Genomic DNA, 11,556 nt, shown 5'->3' on the forward strand with positions numbered 1-11,556 from the left:
ATCTCTGTGCTCTCTCCCATGCTGCCCTGCTATGCCTGCAGTGTCCTCCCCAATCCCATATGCTACACAAGCTCCCACTCCTCCAACAGCATCTTTCAACCATGACCCGTACTTCCACACCATCCAAATAAAATCATAGCTAACAAACAAGAGGAAACATGATGAACACCTTGAGAAAACAGACAGCCTCAGAATACTGCCCATAAACCACCCACTCCCCTCACCTGATGCCATCTCTTTTTCTGCCACATACCATATGGTACAATACCTAGCTTGTAAACTTTGCAGAGTACAAACTGTATCCTGTTCTCTCTGTAAAAAGTTATGTACACTATGGCACTATATGCAATGATAAATAATCATTTTGGTCTGTAAGAGCTCACCTATGTAATGTGCTATACTATACAAAAGGTTATGGTTTTCTATTTAAAGGAACTCCAATTAGTCAGTTTTGCAATGTAAGGGATTCTGAACTAGTTTGCAGGACGAAAGATGCAATTCCTTTATAGCCTTGTACAGTGTCCTTAGCACATGGTATCAGACTCTTTTCCAAACTCAATTGTTATCTAAACAGAAAGGAATGGGTTAACTGTGTTTGTAAACTCTTAAGGGCAGGGAGAATGTCTACTTGTGTCGTCAGAATGTACAACACTTATGGAGGTTCAAAAATGTTCAATACATAGGACTAATACATATACAATACATATAAACAAAGTTCGCTCCCTTCAAGTCCTGCGGGTGTGTCTTTTGCCATTAGGGGCAGCGACTGTCTCATTTGTACAGTGCGTAAAATATTGCTTGAACTATTTTATTATTCCATAACATTATTCCACAATCCTTCATGGCGTAGGGCTCCTTAGCTCCCACTGACATGAATGGGACCCAAGGGCACTTAGGACCTCGCAAGTTCAGTGCTAAATAATGTGCTAGCTTGACTTTTCTGTAGGACTTCTCCTCTTAAAAACATTAATATAAAATACAAAGCTGGTATCCTGGAAAATGTCATACTTATTCTTAATACTCTTCGCACTTCTGAGTCAAATGATGAATATGTAGGGAAAAAACAGACCTTCCTAAGGGAATATCAGTATGAATGGGTAGCACTGGGATATAAAATATTAGTAGCAGCATGAAATATATTCATGTAGGTACCTAATTGCACTACTACAGCAGTGAAGTCCACCAGATCTTATCATTCGCACATAGCCCATTGCATTGCCTTTAAAAACAAGAAAAACAGGAACATACCTAAGTTAGATATTTACATGTACACATTTTAAAATCCCTGTTAACTCTGATATTCTGATGCTTTGGGGTAGCCAGAATGGTTTTACGAGAGAAATATTCTGAAACTAATTACACGGAGAAAAAAATGCAGATACTTTAGAGTTTAATGGCACAAAGTCCAACTAGAAGAACGAAACATGAGCCATGACTGGCTTCATCTAACGAGATTGTGCTCATACGCGCTACATTTTTGAACTCCTTAATTAAGGTCCAAATGCTGCAGTAAGATACAGGAAATGTTCATAAGATCAGGCTTTAGATGCCTACACCATTGGTGGCATCAGTGTGCCAAAAATATTATTACAACTAGTAAATCAAATTTAACTATTTAATATATGCACACATTTGTATTTGATTCAAAACACCTTTTGAAGTATCCGAGTCCAACAGAACTGTACTTTTCATTTAGTGGGAAAGATACTCAACCTGGATGAATGTTGCCTCAGTCAAACAAATAAAAATTGATCCCCAAAGCAAATAAAAAAACATTCATACAAGCTCTAGATACATCTTATATTAAAACATTTAGGACCCATTCTTGTGTAATTAGGTAAAACTCCAATTACTTCAATGGAAATGCATCTGCTTATATCAGGCTTGAATTTGGGATTCAACCTTAAAATATAGGTAAAATAAGCAGTGTAGTTATAGGCTTACAAAGACCTCTGCCATTAAAATGTTTGTAACATATTTTTAGATACGGTGATGCATACCTATCTGACTTATGAGCTGCCTGAATTGGTCAAGGTAACTTTGTCCATCAGGCGTCATTCCAAGCTTTCTGATGCCCCGGTTGAACTTCTCTGCTCTCTCAAAGGGATACTACAGAAACAATTTTGCAGTTTGTAAGAATACTGATCTTTGAAGAATCTACTTGACTTTTCATGTTAAACATCATTTTACCTTCTACCACCACCTCACAAACATTCACACACATTCCTTGTTCAATCTTTGAAAGTGTAACCCTATCTGTGCATAGTAGCTTGTGAAAGTGTCATTTGACCAGGTCATTTGCAAAGTCGAGATCTGTTACTGCTATATATAAATAAGAAAGCACTCTTCTTATAAGAGCAAACTACATACAAAGAACATTCCAGTACATTTTTATTCCAAACATTAAACCTCAATTTTTTCAAAATTAGACATGCAATGGTGGAAGATGAGAATTAGGCACAAGGCCTTGAGAAAGGGATATCTACTGTACTCATATACCAAGCTTGTGCATTAATGTCAACAGTGACCTCTATTACAAAATAGGAATATTTATTGTAACTTTGGTAAACTTGATTTGGACTGGAGGTTTAGAACAACACTATACTAAATCTGCACTAAGCATCATTATCTGGTTAACAAGAGAATGAACGTACCCCATCCTATAATACAAAGGAGTGCCATGTTGTGTCTGCTGATGAGTAACATCTAGTGTTCAGTACGCAATTAGAATCAGATCGACCAGTCTCAATGCAGGAATTTGTATAAACTGCAACACTGTATTTTGATAGACCAGAAGGTTCCACTTACCTATAAACATATCATTTTTTCTTTTATTTAAAAACTGACATTTGCAGTTCAGTGCATATCAGCTTTTCAGTGCAAAGGCAGCACAGTTTTTAATCAAGTTATTGTTTATTCAAGAATACCACATGTAGTGTACCTTATGATCATTTTGATCCTTGACTTCCCTGAAGAATCGGATATCTTTGATTAATCTGGATTTGATATGTTCATCATACATGAACTGGCTAAAGATATAGAACTTTTTCCTCAGAAACTGGTAAGTGAAATTAACCTGCAGTAAAATTAAGAATTCAGAATTAGAAAAACCCTTTCAAATTAACATGATTCTCCAGTGACTATTATTCAGTAGCTTCTTGAAGCTTTTATTCCATACTATGACATATTTTTTGGAGGTGGAAAGTTCAACACAGCCTGCCCCATTTTGTGGATTTCAAAGAGACTCAACCTGAGCAACTTTCTTCCTAAAGAAAGGTAAATCTTTTGTTGGAAGGTTTAATTTCCTTTAGAAAGGCCAATAAGGGGGCAATAGGCTGATCTTTTAAAACCCACGACTAGTTAGGAACTAGTTCTGGAGTATCCAGTTGCTGTCCCTCTTCTTAGCATATGGACAACATGCCTCAGGTGGTTCATGACTAGGATTCATAACAGTGGGGCTATAGTGAAGCTCACTGAATGTCTGCTTTCATTGTAGTAAATTCTATCGCTAAGATTACATGCAAAGTTTCATTATAACCTTCCCACCTTCTTTTCACTTGCTCAAAATTTTCTAAAATATTGTCCCTTGGAATTAACTACCCCCTCTTTTTTTTTCCCCCAAGTCATAGTTCATTCCCTGGTCTGCATGGACAATATAGACCAGGAGTGGGCAAACTTTTTGGGCCAAGGGCCACATCTGGATAGGGAAATCGTATGCAGGGCCGGGACAGGGGGCTGGGGTGTCGGAGGGAGTGTGGGGTGTATGAGGGTGCTCAGGGAAGAGGGCTGAGGTGCAGGAGGGTGCGGGGTGCAGGAAAGGGCTCATGGCACAGTTAAAAACTCAAAGGTCAGGAAATGCTGGAGTTCCGACGCTGTTCTGTACATATTAAAAAGAAACAGTCCAGAAGATACTTACTGTTGTGTTCATGATTCCTGTGCCGTGAGTTCGAATTGAATTAGCAATGTGTCGGATATTGATAGTGTTCAAATGCTTATTATTACTAGTTCTCTCAATGAAGATCTGCAAAGAAAAGGTCATCATATACCCCATATCAAAACCAAACCTTATAAAAATCAGATATGAACTACCCATAGAAGTACAGAATACACCTCACCTGATTATTGAGATTGTAGAGGTAGCGTGATACAAAAACATGAATATTTCTCATGATTTCCAAAACATCCAAACCCTGAAACAATACGGCAAAAATCCTTAATGGATCAGAACAGCGTCCTGGGAGCCATTTAAATGTATTCAAAGTAACTGCTAATAGTGCAAATGAATCTCTTGAAAGTCTTTTGGAAGCAAAGTAATTAGGTATGTATGAAAATCATCACCTTTTCCTTTCAATTTTGTGAAAATATCTTTTCAATTTGTTCTGGGCTACTTCAGGGCTTAGATTTATTTTATGGTTTGTTTTAAATTTTATAGTCAGTGTCACATTAAAATTCAGGTTTTTTGCTTGTATCTTAACATTTTTGACTGTCGAGGTTCTTTAGCCACATCTAATAAGTGCAAAGCAAAAAGGGGAAAAATTGGACCATTTTCTCAGCTTCCAAATAAAAACGTAAAAGCCTCCATATTCAAGGTTCACAAATTAATAGCTACTTTTTTTTAAAAAATAAACATTTATTTACTGTTAATTACACCATTTCACTGCTCAAAATGAAGAAGTATGGGTCTGGGAATCAGAGGTTTTACCTTGGTTATGCCAAAGACTTGTTAGTCTTGGGTAAATCGTCTAGGCCAAAATTTTAGAAAATGGCCACTAATCTTCCTCGGTTTCTGTACCTTGTTAATGCCTTGAATAATTATCTAGGACTTCCAGAATAAAGTGGCACATACAATACCCACACATATACCTTACCTGTTCTAATGTCTGACTGGGAAGATGTGCTTCTGTCATAATTAAGCCATAGCGCTGACTTGCTAAATTCCTCATTTCACTGTATGTGGCCCAGTCATGAAGAGCTACAGTTGTTAGGTTGTAGAAGGTCTTGTCTAGGTAGTGTGTTACATAAACTGTAAAAATCAAGAATAATAAAGTATGCATTAAACTACTAACTGCAGTTCTTAAAGTGCTGGGGAATAGCAAAGAAACAAAAAAGGAAAATCCATAAATTCTTGCATTGGCACTTAAAACTGGGTTCTCTCGAAGAAAAGACTGTAACAATAGCCCTAGTGGGGTCATTTGTGGGGACTGAACCCAGGACCTCTGGATCTAAAAGCCATGAGCCTGTACTAACTTGAGCTGAAGGACCAAGCCCACTAGCTCAGAGGCAACAAACTCCCAAACCTCTCTATGGCCTGGTCTACACTATGCATTTAAACCGAATTTAGCCACGTTAAACCGAATTAACCCTGTACCCATCCACACAATGAAGCTCCTTAATATCGATATAAAGGGCTCTTTAAACTGACTTCTGTACTCCTCCCCAACGAGGGGAGTAGCGCTGAAATCAGTATTGCCATGACGGATTAGGGTTAGTGTGTTCGAAATTCGACGGTATTGGCCTCCGGGCGGTATCTCACAGTGCACCATTGTGACCGCTCTTGAAAGCAATCTGAACTCTGATGCACTGGCCAGGTAGACAGGAAAAGCCCCTTTAACTTTTGAATTTCATTTCCTGTTTGCCCAGCTTGGAGCTCTGATCAGCATGGGTGGCATTGCAGTCCCAAATCCAAAAAGAGCTCCAGCATGGACCGTACGGGAGATACTGGATCTGATCGCTATATGGTGAGACAAATCTGTTCTATCAGAGCTCCGTTACAGAAGATGGAATGACAGAGCATTTGAAAAAATCTCCAGGCTATGATAGACAGAGGCCACAGCAGGGACTCAGCACAGTGCTGTGTGACAAGCATAACGAAAAGCCAAAGAATCAAATGGACGGCTCATAGAGTGAGGGAGGGGGTACCGAGGATTCCAGCTATCCCACAGTCCCTGCAGTCTCCAAAAAGCATTTGCATTCTTGGCTGAGCTCCCAATGCCTGAAGCATCAAAAACATTTTCCCGGGTGTTTCAGGGTGTATGTCATCAATTTACACCCTTCTCCCCCACCCCGAAAGAAAAGGAGAAAAAATCGTTTCTCGCCTTTTTTCAGTGTCACCCCATGTCTACTGCATGCTGCTGGTAGATGGGGTGCTGCAGTGCTGAACACCAGCATCCCCTTCCCGGTGGCAGATGGTGCAAAATGACTGGTAGCCATCGTCATCATCAGCCCATGAGTGCTCCTGGCTGGCCTCAGTGAGGTCGGCCGGGGGCGCCTGGGTAAAAATGGGAATGACTCCCGGTCATTCTCGGCAGATGGTACAAAAGGCTTGGTAACCGTCCTCATCATAGCAGCTGGAGGCTGAGCTCTATCAGCCCCCCGCCCCCCCTTTCATGTCTAAATAAGATTCTGTACTCCCTAGACTATCATAGCAGCTGGAGCCTGCGCTCCTCTCCCCCCTACCCTTTAATGTCCTGCCTGGACTATCATAGCAGCTGGAGGCTGCCTCCCCCTCATTTTATTTCACTAAAAACTCAGTGTTCTTCTTCAAGTGATTGCTCATATCCATTTCAGTTAGGTGTGCGTGCGCCACGTGCACGATCATCGGAAGACTTTTTACCCTAGCAACACTCGGGTCGGCTGGAGTGGCACCGCTATGGCACCGGATATATACTCCAGCCGACCCGGCCACCCTTCAGTTCCTTCTTACCACCCATGTCGGTCGTTGGAACAGTGGAGTGCGGCTTAGCTGATCTCCACCTTCCCTAGCTACTCATAGTTTCTCGTTGTTATCGTATTCATAGTTGTTATTCTTGTAGATATATATATAGAGAGAGAGATTTAGTTGTAAGTTCTTAAATTAATAGTATAGTTAGTTAGTACTAGTTAGCAGGTTCGGGGAGTAACCCCTTCCCCGCACCCGGTGCTGGAGCTCATGCCCGGCTCACCGGGTTTCAAACCGTGCTCGGCCTGCCACAGGCCGATGCCAACAGGAGACCCACACGACTCCTGTCTGAAGTGCCTCGGGGAATCGCACTTAACAGCTAAGTACTCGATTTGCAAGGCTTTCAAGCCGTGAACTAAAAAGGAGCGGGACATCAGACTGAAACAGCTCCTCATGGAAGCGGCCTTGACACCACCACCTTCGGCACCGAGCGCCGGTCAGTTGGTGAGCAGAGGCACCCCCACGGCACCAGATCGCACCGGTACGCCTAAAGACTCTCAGCACCGGCCACCACTGGCACCGAAGTCGACTCCACGTCGCTCCCTCTCCCCGAGATCGACGACAGCCAAGACTCCTGCTGCTTTGGCACCGCCCACGTCACAGCCAGAGAGTGCGCCCAGATCAGACCGCCCGACGCCGATACCCGCCACGGCAACGACTAAATCGGCACCGAGAATTCCGGTCCCACAAGGGCCATCGAGTCCGGCGCCTGATAGCTCCCCGGCGCGTGCCACAGTAGAGCTCACCATGCCATCCACGCCAGAGGCGTTTTCGGCGGCGAGAGACTTAATCGCCTTAACGGACTCAGCACTGCCTCTACCTCTGGCACCGCCGGTGCGGGTAATCCAATCTCGGGGCAAGCCGACCCTGAATAGACCGCCGTCTGTCGGCACAGCAGACCGGCACCACTCAAGATCACGGTCCCACAGAGGCTCCAGGTCGAGACGACGCTCCCGCTCTCAACGCCGCTCGCAGTCCTGGCACCGTTCTTCTACACGGCACCGGTCAAACTCGCGGCACCGGTCAGACTCCCGCTCTCCACCTCACTATCCACAGCACTACTCCAGTTCTCGGCGCCGATCCAGGCACCGTACCTCTTGGAGCCATTCACACCGCAGGGACTCGAGATCTCGGTCGACCTCCCGGCACTGGTCTGGTCGCAGGTCCCGATCTCGATCCCGGTACCGCTACGAATACTGGCACTGGTCCCCATTAAAGAAGGAAGCGAGGTCCATCGGAACCTCAGTCCAAGGTTTCTCTGCTCCTCCATGGCCATCCAGGCAGATGTCGGTGTCCTCTCACGCGAACAGTTATTACGACCAGGAGCGAGATACGGAGGTGCCTACTGGGGTCTTCCAAGAGGTCCGGTCTCAGGACTCACCTTTTGGACACCCTGAGCGTACCATCAGGCCCAAGATGCTCCATTGGTCCAGACCCGCTCCGCTTCCTCAGAGCATCGAGCTCCAGAGGCCACCATTAGCCGTCCCCCTCCAGCTGGGACAGAGGAGCAGATGACCCATCCACCAGGTTCCCCTGTACTGCTGGAGCAGGAACCGACCCATGAGCCAGAGGCCATTCAGCACCCCCTCATCCCCGGGGTATCATCCTCTTCCTTCCCAGACGAGGCGGTGGCAGGGACCTCATCATCAGGGCCCTCGCCGATAGACCTCAGAGCCCATCAGGACCTCCTTAGGAGGGTAGCGCTCAACATCAACCTTCCTGTAGAGGAAGTCCCAGAGGTCGAGGACTCAGTTGTCAGCATCCTGTCAGCAGATACCCCCACTAGGGTGGCTTTGCCTTTCATCAAGACCATCCAGGCCACTGCTGACACCTTATGGCAGTCCCCAGCCTCCATTCCCCCTACGGCAAAGGGAGTCAAGAGGAAGTACATGGTACCCTCTCAGGGGTATGAATACCTATATGTCCATCCTCCTCCCTCCTCATTAGTTGTCCAATCGGACAACGAGAGGGAACGCCACGGCCAACAGGCGCCAGCCCCCAAATTGAAGGAGGCTAGGCGGATGGACCTACTGGGCAGCAAGGTATATTCAGCAGGTGCCCTTCAGCTCCAGGTGGCCAACCAGCAGGCTCTCCTGAGCCTTTATAATTACAACACCTGGGCGGAGGTGGGTAGATTCACAGAACTTCTACCCCTGGACTCTCACCAGGAATTTGCCGCATTCCTTGAAGAAGGGAAGAAGGTGGCTAGAACCTCCCTCCAGGCTTCTCTCGATGCGGCCAACTCGACAGTCAGAACTCTGGCCTCAGGTATCACCATGAGGCGTATCTCATGGCTACAGGTCTCCAACCTGCCACCCGAGCTCCAATACACCATCCAGGACTTACCCTTTGATGGCAAGGGTCTGTTCTCTGAAAAGACCGACCCCAGGTTGCAGAGTTTAAAGGACAACAGGGTCATTATGTGCTTGTTGGGCATGCCTACGCCTGTGACCCAACGTAGACCCTTCCGGCCCCAATCCCACCGGCCATACTTTGTGCCCCTGCACAGACAAGACTTCAACAGAAGGCATGGGCGGGGTGGCCGTAGATGTCAGTCCGGGCCCCAAGGGGGTCAAAACCCCGGCCCCCCAAAAGCGCCTCCAGGGCCTAAGTCTACCTTTTGAAGGTACGCCCGAGGACAGCGTACCAGTTTCTGGACAGGATCCTTCTCCTCCCTTCGCCAACCGCCTCTCCTACTTCCTCCCGGCGTGGTACCAAGTGACCTCAGACATCTGGGTCCTACGGACAGTGAAGCAAGAATACCACCTCCAATTTGTTTCAACCCCATCTTCCCACCCCCCAACCCAGTCCCTCTTCAGAGACCCCTCTCACGAGCAAGTCCTCTTGCAAGAGGTGCAGTCTCTCCTTGCCGCAGGAGCAATAGAGGAGGTACCACTAGACGAGAAGGGAAAAGGGTTTTACTCCCGCTACTTTCTGATCCCCAAGTCCAAGGGAGGCCTCAGGCCCATCCTAGACCTGCGAGGCCTCAACAAGTTTATGGTCAAGTTGAAGTTCCGCATGGTCTCCCTGGGGACTATTATCCCGTCCTTTGATCCTGGAGACTGGTATGCCGCCCTCTACATGAAGGACGCATACTTCCATATCGCCATCTTCCCTCCACACAGGAGGTATCTTCGCTTTGTAGCCAATCACCAGCACTTCCAATTCACGGTCCTCCCCTTCGGCCTCTCCACGGCTCCAAGAGTGTTTACGAAGTGTATGGCCGTCATCGCCGCCCACCTCCACCGGCAGCAGATACATGTATTCCCATATCTGGACGACTGGCTCATCAAGGGAACCTCCCGGACTCAAGTCAAACAGCACGTGGACATAATCATGAACCTATTCTCCCGGTTGGGGCTGCTCCTCAATGCAGAAAAGTCCACACTGGTTCCTACACAAAGGCTGGACTTCATAGGGGCAACCCTGGACTCCACTCGAGCCAGGGCCTACCTACCTCAGCCACGTTTCCAGACGATCAGGGCAATCATTCGAGGTCCGCAGAACTCCCCAACCACCTTGGCTCGCGCGTGTCTCGGACTACTAGGCCACATGGCCGCCTGCACTTATGTGACCAAATATGCCAGACTCCGCCTCCGGCCCCTTCAAACGTGGCTCAACTCGGTCTACCATCCGGGCAGGGACCCGACAGACATTCTGGTGACTGTTCCCCCGAGCACCTTACGCGCCTTCGACTGGTGGCTGACTCCCTCTTTAGTGTGTGTAGGGCTACTGTTTCATCCACCGCAGCCCTCGCTGTCCCTAACGACAGATGCGTCATCTCTCGGTTGGGGGGCTCACCTCAGTCACCTTCGTACCCAGGGCCTTTGGGCATCACAGGAGCTAACGCTCCACATAAACGTCCGGGAGCTGAGAGCAGTCCGCCTTGCGTGCCAGGCGTTCCAGCAACATCTTCACGGCCGTTGTGTCTCAGTGTTTACAGACAATACAATGGCCATGTATTATATCAACAAACAGGGAGAGACTCACTCTTCTCCCCTATGCCAAGAGACCATTCGACTCTGGGACTTCTGCATAGCCCACTCGATAGACCTGGTAGCGTCCTTTCTCCCAGGGGTTCAGAACACTCTGGCGGATCCTTCCTCTGTCACGAATGGTCGATAAGACCAGACGTTATTCATTCAATCTTCCAGAGGTGAGGTTTTCCCCTCATAGACCTGTTCGCTTCTCGCACGAACAGGAAATGCCAAGCATTCTGCTCCTTGCAGGGTCTGTCACCGGGATCGATCACGGACGCATTCCTCATGTCGTGGCGGCACCACCTGCTCTATGCCTTCCCACCGTTCCTTCTGGTTCACAAGGTCCTAATAAAACTCTGCAGGGACAGAGCGCATCTAATCCTGATCGCGCCAGCGTGGCCCAGGCAGCACTGGTACACCACATTGCTCAACCTGTCCATGGCCAGCCCAATTACCTTACCACTCCTTCCAGACTTCATAACGCTGGACCACGGCAGTCTTCGCCACCCAGACCTGCAGGCCCTTCACCTCACGGCATGGCTCCTGCATGGCTGAACAGATCGGAGTTACGCTGTTCCGCTCCGGTACAGCATGTTCTTCTAAGTAGCAGAAAGCCTTCCACTCGGTCAACGTACCTGGCAAAGTGGAAACATTTCTCCTGCTGGTGTACAACGCAGAATGTTACTCCTTCTGAGGTCTCGATCCCCACTGTTTTGAACTACCTCTGGTCTCTTAAACAACAGGGCCAGGCGATATCTTCTCTGAGGGTGCACTTGGCGGCTCTCTCCACATTCCATCCTGGAGAAAGTGGCCACTCCGTGTTTTCCCACCCCTTAGTTACTAGATTTCTTAAGGGCT

The 11,556-nt window shown here is 47.0% G+C and overlaps 1 protein-coding gene across 4 annotated transcripts in view; it reads right to left on the bottom strand.

Moving 5' to 3' along the window:
• The window catches only part of WASHC4 (WASH complex subunit 4), a 69,529-nt gene that overhangs the window by 14,255 nt on the left and 43,718 nt on the right, over positions 1-11,556 (bottom strand). For all 4 annotated transcript variants that reach the window (XR_012656409.1, XM_032787254.2, XM_032787256.2 and 1 more), the window contains 6 exons: positions 4,869-5,023; positions 4,116-4,190; positions 3,917-4,021; positions 2,942-3,076; positions 2,001-2,109; positions 1,153-1,219 (listed from right to left, as the gene is read on the bottom strand). Coding sequence is in view for 3 of the 4 variants with exons in the window: in XM_032787254.2 (XP_032643145.1) it covers positions 1,153-1,219; positions 2,001-2,109; positions 2,942-3,076; positions 3,917-4,021; positions 4,116-4,190; positions 4,869-5,023 (646 nt within the window). In the remaining variant the exon portion in view is untranslated. The remainder of the gene's footprint in view (positions 1-1,152; positions 1,220-2,000; positions 2,110-2,941; positions 3,077-3,916; positions 4,022-4,115; positions 4,191-4,868; positions 5,024-11,556) is intronic.

This window comes from Chelonoidis abingdonii, chromosome 1 (genome assembly GCF_003597395.2).
Source record: "Chelonoidis abingdonii isolate Lonesome George chromosome 1, CheloAbing_2.0, whole genome shotgun sequence".
Lineage (NCBI taxonomy): Eukaryota > Metazoa > Chordata > Testudines > Testudinidae > Chelonoidis > Chelonoidis abingdonii.